Source organism: Emiliania huxleyi (genome assembly GCF_000372725.1).
Source record: "Emiliania huxleyi CCMP1516 unplaced genomic scaffold EMIHUscaffold_515, whole genome shotgun sequence".
NCBI classification, from domain to species: domain Eukaryota; phylum Haptophyta; order Isochrysidales; family Noelaerhabdaceae; genus Emiliania; species Emiliania huxleyi.
This window is the reverse complement of record NW_005198134.1, coordinates 34,241-44,059: the sequence shown is the minus strand read 5'-3', so window position 1 is coordinate 44,059 and position 9,819 is coordinate 34,241. Positions and strand designations below refer to the sequence as shown.

At 66.3% G+C, this 9,819-nt stretch overlaps 4 protein-coding genes across 4 annotated transcripts in view; 1 reads left to right on the top strand and 3 right to left on the bottom strand.

Annotated features, from left to right (window-relative positions):
- Window positions 1–30: 30 nt before the first annotated feature.
- On the bottom strand, window positions 31–1,694 carry EMIHUDRAFT_459473 (hypothetical protein; the record flags this gene model as incomplete). The annotated part of the gene is made up of 3 exons (XM_005766346.1): window positions 1,450–1,694; window positions 1,050–1,377; window positions 31–743 (listed from the first exon to the last, which is right to left on the bottom strand). Coding segments are annotated over exons 1-3 (1,245 nt in total), but the record flags the coding sequence as incomplete, so codon positions are not given.
- A 310-nt stretch (window positions 1,695–2,004) lies between these two features.
- Window positions 2,005–4,266, bottom strand: EMIHUDRAFT_459471 (hypothetical protein; the record flags this gene model as incomplete). The annotated part of the gene is made up of 9 exons (XM_005766345.1): window positions 2,005–2,218; window positions 2,295–2,376; window positions 2,520–2,620; window positions 2,696–2,749; window positions 2,817–2,848; window positions 2,971–3,268; window positions 3,342–3,461; window positions 3,650–3,853; window positions 3,964–4,266. The coding sequence occupies 9 exons, from the start codon at window positions 4,264–4,266 to the stop codon at window positions 2,090–2,092; spliced, it is 1,323 nt and encodes a 440-aa protein (XP_005766402.1). The 3' UTR covers window positions 2,005–2,089.
- Window positions 4,267–4,438: 172 nt separating this feature from the next.
- EMIHUDRAFT_246535 (hypothetical protein) lies at window positions 4,439–5,047 on the bottom strand (the record flags this gene model as incomplete). Its single annotated transcript, XM_005766344.1, has 1 exon — window positions 4,439–5,047. The coding sequence occupies one exon, from the start codon at window positions 5,045–5,047 to the stop codon at window positions 4,439–4,441; it is 609 nt and encodes a 202-aa protein (XP_005766401.1).
- A 3,303-nt stretch (window positions 5,048–8,350) lies between these two features.
- EMIHUDRAFT_119690 (hypothetical protein) overlaps window positions 8,351–9,819 on the top strand; it is a gene marked incomplete at both ends in the record, with an annotated part of 2,400 nt that continues 931 nt past the window's right edge. Inside the window, 4 exons of the mRNA XM_005766343.1 lie at window positions 8,351–8,736; window positions 8,930–8,969; window positions 9,125–9,344; window positions 9,418–9,779. Of these exons, the coding sequence (XP_005766400.1) occupies window positions 8,351–8,736; window positions 8,930–8,969; window positions 9,125–9,344; window positions 9,418–9,779 (1,008 nt within the window). The remainder of the gene's footprint in view (window positions 8,737–8,929; window positions 8,970–9,124; window positions 9,345–9,417; window positions 9,780–9,819) is intronic.

Here is a 9,819-nt window from a genome sequence, read left to right as displayed (position 1 = left end):
GCACTTGTCAAACGACGGGAAGGAAGGCACGTCCTTCTTTGCGCGAGACGGAAGCGATTGCCGCGGCTTCGCCTTGGGCTCTCCACCGGCAGTTTCGGTTAGCAGCTTGGCCGGGAGCACCGGCAGCACGCGTGACCGCAGGCGCTCCGCGTCCGCCCCGGAGAGGACGAGCCGCAGTGTGCCGTTGGCGGCGCGATCGTCAAACAGGTCCCTCACCTTGGCCATGTCCACATTCAGCGTGAGCGTGCCTGGCTGATCGAACGCCACGCCGCTCAGGCGGAACTTGAGGGGCGGGCCGTGCTGCGCCTGCTGCGCCTCGAAGAGTGGCCCTCCCTCCTGCGCCAAGACTTCGATCGCGCCTCGATTGCCAAAGAAAACCTCGCACGACGCCCCGCCGCTGGCGCCCTTGATGCGGCAGCCGAACGCTGACGAGATGCGCGCCGTGACGGGAGTGACCGCCGTCGAGTGAGCAGCGTTGAAGGCGCTCAGACAGCGGAAGGCGGTCTGCACAAACTCAGGGCCGTGGCCGAGGGCGAACTGCGAGCCAAAGAGCCCACCGATGACGTCTCGCGCCCGCTTGCCAAGACTGACGAGAAGGTCGACGAGCCGAAGCTGCAGACCGAGCGAGGCGGCGCGCATCAGCACCCCCTCCGCTCCCTGAAGCAGCGCGGCGCACGAGGAGTCTTCGCCCGCGTCGGCGTGGAACTTGGCCTTGCACGCCTTGGTCTGTTCGCGCATGGCATCTGCAGGGCAGAGAGGCGAGGAGGCTCGCGCATTCGAGCGGGCGCAGGGCGGAGGGCATCGGGCGCAGGGGCGGAGGGCATCTGCAGGGCAGAGAGGCGAGGAGGCTCGCGCATTCGAGCGGGCGCAGGGCGGAGGGCATCGGGCGCAGGGGCGGAGGGCATCTGCAGGGCAGAGAGGCGAGGAGGCTCGCGCATTCGAGCGGGCGCAGGGGCGGAGGGCATCTGCAGGGCAGAGAGGCGAGGAGGCTCGCGCATTCGAGCGGGCGCAGGGGCGGAGGCCGAGGGACGCGTGGGCGGACAGCGCACGGTTGATCAGGTCGGCCGACAGCTCCTGCGCCTCCGGGTGCAGGTCGGTGGACATGACGATGTCGACCTGTGTCGACGGGGGAGGCGTGAGGTGAGAGCAGCGAGCGCCGACGTGGCGGTCCGGAGCGGCGTGCGAGGTGCGCGCCAGCGAGTGCAGATGCTCTACACACGCCTCGGCCAGAGGGACGGGCAGCGAGTCCGATGCGCTGAGGAGGACGTCGAGCGTGCTGTAGAGGAGGCCATCGTCCGGATCGAGCGCCTTGGCGCTCTCCGAGGGCGCCCACAGCGTCACGTTGTCGGAGAGGTAGGTGAAGAGGTTGTCGAAGACCTGCACGGGGCGAGGGCCGAGGCGAGGAGATGCAGAGCCTAGACCGCGGTGGGGAAATCGGCGCGCGCGCGCCTTGTCGGAGAGCAGCGTCTGTGCCTGATCCGCCTCGGCGGCGCGCTTGGCCACCTCCGTCAGCAGCCGCTCGAACGCGACAACGTCCTTCTTCTTTGCGATACCCGCCTCGGGCTGAGCGGCGAGGAGGTTGGCGAGGGCGTTTTTGGCCTGCGGTCGAGCGAGTGGGAGAGGCGGCGAGTGGGCGAAGCTACGGCAAGGCATCTCTCTACCGGCCGGGCACGGCAAGGCAGGCTTCTTTACGAGCGACTTCAGGACAGCGTTCACCGGCATCAGACGCTCGCAAGCCCCCGGAATAAAACTCGAGGCCAGCCTTCCTTCTGCGGCTCTGTCTTTTCTACTGCCCGCGGTCTGTCTCTTCTACTGCCCCCGGTCTGTCTCTTCTACTGCCCCCGGTCTGTCTCTTGCTACTAGCAGCTCTCTCCACCGACCCACCGACCCACCGTGCTCTGAACGCGATACGCAAGAAGAGGGTGGCTCGATTCGACATTTCGTGTCTCACACCTCTCTCTGACCAGCTCTCTCAATATGTGCCCTCTCATACGTCGTGGCTTTGTCAAAAGTCGAGGCTGGCCCATTAGACAAAAACAAACAAAACGGAAAGAATGGCAATGGTCGGCGCCTTCACCTGCAGGATCTCTCAGCCTCGCACGGGCGAGCATGGCGGAGAGCGCTCGCCACCGGCCGACGTCGCTGTCACCGCCTCGAGCGCCCCCTGCGGGTGCCGCGGGGGGAAGGCCTTGTCGTATAGCAGTGCGACCACCCGTTCCTGCGACGGGGTGCGGAGAGGGCGGCTCATGCTTCCTTCCCTAACTCGTCCAGCCGGGACACATCTATCGTCGCGCCTGCGACAGCAGCAGCTCGAGGACCCGTTCGCGGTCGCCAGGCGAGAAGGAAGCGACCGCCACCTCGCGGCCGGAACCCGGCCTGCGATGCCAGCCCAGAGGCATCACTACGTCCCTCGAGGGTACATGACGAATACCGTGGCAGACAGCGTGAGTACGAAACATGGTCTCGAGGGTACAAGGTACAACGATACAGTGTCGTCTCTCAGCATCTAGGTCTCCTGCCTGCCCGCGCCGCCCGCACGCTCGCCCGACCGGTGCGCCGAGATCTCGCGTCGCACGTCCTCTGCGCAGGCGCGAAGCAAACCCTCGAGCTCGGTGCGCGCCTGAGTAAAATGAGAACGAGGTGAACTCTAGCGAGACGGGCCCCGGTCCCACACACAGCTCCGCGGAGGGAACGCCTGCAAGTCTCGCGCGTGTGCCGTGCGGACGGCCCGCAAGTTGCGGCGCTCCACCTTGAGTAGAAGTGAGTGCGGTGTGAATTTACACGTGTGAAGAAGGATGGCGTGAAGAGCTGCTCGCCTCGAGTAGCCGCTTTAGTTTTGCAGTCATCTCTGCGGCGGAGGTGCAGGTGGGGTGTGGGGTTGGAGCGGGGCCGGGGGCGGGGGTGGGTTGGGCCGGATGTAGAGTGGGGAGACGTGGCAACGAGCGTGTCGGGAGACACAGGAGCGCTCACCGCGGTACCTCGCCTCCGCCTCGGCCTGCCTCTGCACGAGCTCCTTGAGTCGCCGACTCGATGCGGCATCCGTCTCACCCTCCGTGGCCGCGGGGGCGACGCCACCGCCCCAAGACGAGGAGGGGCGCGAAGGAGAGGCGGCCTCTGCGTGCACTAGGCTACTTCCCGCAGCCTCTGCCTCCGCCGCCTCCGCCGCCACCGCAGCCGCCGCCGCCGCCTCGCCCGCGGCGCCCGAGAGCTCCTCTAGCTCTTGACGGAGCCTCGCATTTTCCTTCTTGACGGCGAGGCTCTGGCGAACCTATTCGTGACAAGAGCTGTGAGGACACGCCACCCACGGCTTAGTGCCTGCTCCTACCGAGGCGTTGGCGCACGAGAAGCTCATGGTCCTTCTCCTGCGAGCGGAGCTGCGCCTTGAGACGGCTCGCCTCGGACTGTAGCTGCTGATTGACTCGATCGAGCCGCAGCGCCTCCTCGCGCGACCAGTCAAGCTCCTATTCGCAGTAGAAGGAGAAGAGGCAGTGCTAGCGCGACCAACCAAGCTCCCTCCGGTCCCGAAGCGGGATATGCAGTGGCGAGAGCAATCGAAGAGTGTGGAGGAGAGGCGGGCGGAGAGGGCGCTGGGCGGAGGGTGGGCGCGTCGCTCCTTGCCAAGCGAGCGGCTCCGTTCAATCCACTCTACTGCGCCGTCGTCCTTCTTGGACCGCTCCCTCTCGAGCTCGAGCTGCACGTCGTACAGCCGCGCACGAAATGCGCGGAGCAAGTCGCGCTCCTGCTCGGCAAGAACGCTCGCGGTCCGCTGCTTGAGCGAGGCCACCCCATCGAGCACCCGTCGGTGCGTCGAGCGAAGCGTCTCGATGCCTGCCCCAGCGCCCTGCCGGTCAGCCTAAGGTGTGGTAAGGCAGACGTTCACAATATTTACGCAGCGTGCGTGTTGGGTGTGTGTGGGTGAAGGCAAGTGTGCGAGCATGTATCGTTGTTTTGTGCCGCTTGGACCTGCTGCTGGTCGAGCTCGGCGCGTAGCCGCTCGAGCTCGCGCTCGTACCGCTCCTCGCGCCGCCGCGCCCACTCCCCCTGCCGCCGCGACTCCGCTCGCAGCCGCTCGTTCTCCACACGCTCTGCGTGGAGCTCTGCAGCAACAGCGGCCCCGTCCACAGCCGCCGCCGCGGGCGAGGGAGGGGCAAGCGGAGGGGTCGCAGCGGCGGAGCCGCGCCGCGCCCCAGCCGACGACCCGCCGCGACGCTGCGGCGACCTGCCGTCCTCCGAATCCAGCGGTGATGGCAGGGACGCGGGCGGCATTGTGTCGGGCGCAGTTCCGTAACGTCGTGAGACGTGAGAGTCCGGAGGTGATCTTCATCTTAGTCGGGTTGACACACAGACGTCCTCCTCCGGGAATGTAGTACGGAGACACATACACTGAGAGAGAGAGAGAAGACAATAACAACAGGGCGCCCCTGAAATTGGGTCGTGTTTACTCCTCCTGCTTGCTCTCTGCAGCCTTGCGCTTGAGCAGCATGCGGCAGATATTGCCCAGGGCGAGGGCGAAGGTGAGCGCCCCGCCCGCGACAAGGCCCTGCTCCAAGGCGGTGCCCTCACCGTCAATCATGCCGCGAACGCGAGAGCCGATGAGGACGTTGACGCAGAGGCGGAGGAAGCCGAGGGCGGTGGCGGCGATGTATGTGCCGAAGGGCACGGCGGGGATGGAGCCCAGGAATAGGTTGCTCGGCGCGAACGGCAGCGGCGTGAGCCGCAGCAGCAGCAGCGTCGTAAAGCCGCCGTCGGCGAGCGCGCCTTGCAGCATCGTGAGCTTCTGCGGTATGCGCCGGCGCAGTGACGCTGGCATGCGACGGCCGAGGAAGAAGCCGAGGGATGCGCCGGCCAGCGCGGCGGGATAGACGACGCCGAAGCCGAGCGTCACGCCAAAGAGGGAGCCAGCGCCAAGGACGAGGACGTTGAACGCCGGCAGCGGAATCATCCCGGAGACGACGAGGGACAGTGCGTACACGGGCGCGGCAAAGGGCCCGAGCGACTGAACGGCGCTATCCAGCATAGCCAGCTTGGCGGATACAGAGCCCAGCATATCGCACCAGGTCAGTGTGCTGGTGTGCGTTGTTGTTGGTACGGTGTCGTGGGCGCGGCTGACAATGCGACCCGAAGCTAAGGGGCGAGAAGAAAACGCGAGCGCGCACGAGGAGCCCTTGAAGAATGGGGCGCCGCAGGTGGAGACCGAACCGTTGGTGGCCGAAGGACATCTACCCTTATAAGTCTCTCGTCTACCCTTATAAGTCTCTCGTGTCCGCGCCGACGCTCTTTTAACGTAGAACGTCCCAGCCGAAATCCGCCCGCCGACGATCGATCAGTCCACAATCGTCGGCCCGCAGCGACCCGCAGCGATGGATGCCGCCGCCCCCCCGGCCCCTGCGGCTGACGCGCCGATGCACGACCGGCCTCCGTCGGATGGCTCTCCGGCCTCTCCGGCCGCTGACGCGGCCGCCCATGCTGCTGCCGATCCGGTCCCTCTCACGCTCAGCGATATCCGCACAAGCTACGACAACTTCGAGGTCGCCGGCTTTGGCCAGGTGCAGCCACCACCTGCTTGCCTCCATGTTCACGCTTCGCCCCCCCCTCCCCCCCCGCCCCCCCCCCTTCTGACGCCGCCGTCTGACCTTAGGTGAGGGGCACGACTACCCGCCTGGAAGGCGCTCTCATCAGCAAGTCAATTGCAAACTGTCCCGCCATGCCCACCTACTCCCTCGCCCGCACCGAGTGCGTGATCGACGCCTTCGTCGGCGATCTGCCCTGGCCATCTGGCTGCGGGCCTGCGCTCATCGTGCGGACGGTCGACGACGGTCTCCACTACGCTCTCACCCCGGAGGACGTGGAGAAAGCGTTGTCCAAAGCTGCCTGGAAGCGCGCCCAAATGGAGCTGCGCATTCTCCAGCTTCGTGCGCGTGTCGGAGCCGGCTTCTCCACTGTGCCCCGACTGGAGACCGAGCCGCCGACGGTTGGGACAGGCCGCTCCGCGCTTCATCGGGAGCTGTACCAACTTGAGAAGTTTGTCTGGCTCTCGACGCGGCTCGGCCAACCTTGGCATGGGGCGTTGGACCAGCTCGACACCGATTTTCACAGCGCCCGACACGCCTTCCGCCGTGAACGCCGGCAGCAGCAGGCTGCATGTGTGGAATGCGTGGGCCGCAACGCCGCCGACCTCTTCGCTTGGAACAGCTCGGCGCACGAGAAGGCGACGCCCGTGTCGATTGGGAAGATGGGCGAGTGCGTGTGCGGGGCGACCGGATGCGGCTGCGAGACCCGCTACATGTGCACGCACTGCGGCGCCTTGCTCTTCCCAAAGGAGGCGAAGCGGGCCAAGGCAGTTGGTCAGTACGGGACCAAATGGCAAGGCGGCAAGTTTTGCTGCAGCGGAGGGCAAGTCGACCTGCCGCCGATCCAGCGCGACGAGGCCGTCGATGCCGTTTGGGAGCGCAATCCCGAGCTGCTGGCGAAGCATTCTCGCCGACTCAACAACGCGCTGTCGATTGCGTCAGCACCTGTGAACATCCTCCGTCCTCCAGACGGCGGCTGGGCCCCGAGCGTGGTGATCCAAGGCAAGCTCCACCACAAAGTTGGGCCACTCGGTGTTGGCGAGCACGAGACGCCTCGATTCGCGCAGCTTTACGTCTACGATCCGGCTGCCGAGGGTGACAGGATTGTGGACCAGCGCTACGCCGCGTTGCGGATGGACCCGGAGACGTCGAGCGCGGAGAAGGCAAGGCTGAAGGCCGCGCTGCGCGACCTTGAAAGCGCGCTCAAGGACTGCAGCTCATACGGCGCCAGCTGCCCTCCGGTCCCTGTCTTGCCCTAACCCTAACCCTAACCACCACTCACCTCTCCGACCTGTTCGCAGTACAAGACTTCATGACGGCTGGCGAGATCTTCGCGCAGGAAGGCGCGACGACGGCCCAGTTTGTCATCGACCCGGACAAGGCGCCTGCGAACGTTGACCAGCGCCAGTACTCTTCAAACTACGGCAAGCGCACCTTCAACGAGGTGAGACCACGCCACCTCACCCCTGCCCTTGCGCCGCTGCTGCCCTTGCGGCCGCCACCCTCACAGCTGCCCGCCCTCGCCGCCTTCCTCTCTCGCCGCCCCGCCGCTTTGGTGCCCGTTGCCCTCACCGCCGCCGCACCCTCGCCGCCACCCTCGCCGCTACCCTCGCCGCCGCCCGTTGCCCGAGCCGCCGCCGCCCGCTCCGCCGCCACACCTGGATGCACCTAGGTGCAGCACCCACCTGCTTGCCTCCATGTTCACGCTTCGCGCCCCTTCCCCCCCTCTGACGCCGCCGTATGGCCGTAGGTGAGGGGCACGACTACCCGCCTGGAAGGCGCTCTCATCAGCAAGTCACCCAGGCACCAACTCCTGGGCGTTTACGCTTGACTACGAAACCATGCAGTGGATGCAGCTCGATCAAAACGGCGACGCCAACAGCTGGTCCCTGGGCGAGTTCCTCGCCCAGGATGAGGTGCGAGTCATGATGCTCGACCCAGCGTGCACCAAGTCGCTCACATTCCGTGAGTTCGTCAACGGGCCGATCATCTCTCCAAGTCGACTGCGATCTCGGACTCCGACAACTGGACTGGTGCACCAGCCGCGGAGGACGATGGCTCCCTCGACGACATCCCTTCATCGACGGACGCCTTCACCGCCGCCGGCCCTGGGCCATCCAGCGCGGCCTCCGACGGCCTGCACGTGATCGAGGTACAGAAACGGTGGCTGCCGCAGCTCACACCCTAATCTATCTGCCTTAGGCCCCCCTGCCAACGGAGCCATCGCGCATGCCCGCATCGCGTGCGGCTCCGAGGTCTCCCGCCGAGACCGGCTCGGCGCGGCGCGTGGCCGCACGCCGCCGTTGAAAAGGCGAGATAGGACCGAGGGAGAGCGCCAGCCACATCGAGCGAGCGCTGACGTGTAAGGTGTCTGTGCTGCTCCGGTGTGTGTGGGATTCTGCCTCCCCCCCATCTGTGCGGCGAGTTGTTTGCGGCGCGATGCCCGATCGTGCGCGATAGCCTCCCATTGTGCGTGGTGTGTCGGTGTGTCGGGGTCGTCCGGAGCGTGTGGCGGCGCCGTTGCATGCAGCGACTGCTCCACGTGCCACGACTGCTTTGACTGACGTGACTGACTGTGATGAGACATGAGAGCTGATGCGTGATGGATGATCTCCGACAACCCAATCCCAAAACCAAAATGTGGCCCACTTTGGCGTGCAGATCCTGGTTCCTGCGTCTCTCACTGCCCGAACAACAGAGAGACGGGAACCGCCGCAGGTCCCACACTAGTTTGAAAAACACTTGTTTATGATGTACACTTGTTTATCCCCGGACGGACAATGCGCACGTCCTTGTGCCGACCTGCCGGCTGCTCTTCCATCTGGCTGCTGCGACGCACCGCCCGCTACTCCTCGAGCCTGCGCGTCGTCGCAATCAACGACGTCTACGAGCTTCACGCGCTGCCTCGGCTCAAGTCGCTGATCAATGAGCGCAAGCCGCAAATCGTCTCGCTGGTGTGGCGGCGGCCGCCGCCCGGCCGATCGCTGCGTGGCTGCCGCGTCAACCCTCGTGCGCTCGGGTTACAGGCGGGCGACTTTCTCTCTCCCAGCATCCTCTCCGGCATGGACCAGGGCTCGAGCATGATCGCAACGCTCAACTGCCTCCCGGTGACGCACGCGTGCTTTGGCAACCACGAGGCGGACTTCCAGCTCGAAGACGTCGCCCTGTGAGCAATCCTAGAGGACTGGAGCATGGCCCTTGAGCCGCACGGCGGCGCCCGCTCTGCTGACACAAGAGCCCCACACAACGCCAAGTCGCCGCGTGCCGGCAGGCCAACTCAGTGGTGCCCACGAGAGACGTGAGCGGCGGCTCCGCATATATGAGCGGTTACCTCGGGGCCCCGCCGTCGCCTCACGCAGGCGCATCTCCGAGTTCGGCGGCTGTTGGATCAACAGCAATGTACCCGGCTTTAACGAGGCCTATGCGTCGGCCTCTCGCCGGCTTGGCGGGCCGGAGGCGAGCCGAGATTGCGCCGAGACGCGCCGAGATCACGCCGAGCTTGCGCTGCGATTGAGAGGAGATCAAAGGGAGACCGACGCCTCTGCGGGCCGCAGGGCTTCAAGCCGCAGCTGCCTCTCTGGGACGTGGTCGAGGTCGGCCCCTACCGGATCGGGGTGCTCGGTCTGCTCACGAGCGAGCGCGGCATCTTCCGAAAGGACAAGATGCGCGGCCTCGCCATCGAGCCGGTCGGCGCGATGGCCGAGCGGCTGGCCGCCCTGCTCCGCTCCGAGCACGGGGCCACCCACGTCATCGCACTGACGCACCAGACGGTCGGTGAGGGCGTCGAGCGTCAGGAGCGGCGCCTCCGCGACATGCGCGTGACGCGTGCGCGGCGAGACCCTCTCAGGCGCAGACGTGGAGCTCGCCAAGAGCGGCTCCGTCGACCTGATCCTCGGTGGCCATGACCACGAGGTGATGGAGGTGCGGCCAGAGGGCGGCGCGCCAATCATCAAGTCGGGCTCGGACGCGAAAATCGCCGCCGTCCTCGACATCGAGCTCGGGCCGAGCCGAGCGCTGACTGCAAGCGTCGCCTTCGAGCCGGTCGAGGGTTTCGCAGCCGACCCCGAGGTGCAGGCGGAGGTCGACTCTCACCTGGCGGTGATCCGCGCGCTCGAGAAGGAGCCCATGTGCTCGCTCAAGGACTCGGAGGTGCTCGAGCGGCAGCAGGCGGCCCTCTCCTCCAAGCGCACGCGATTCGAGCAGACGACGGTGGGCGCGCTCCTCACCTCATGCGTGCGCGACTGCCTCG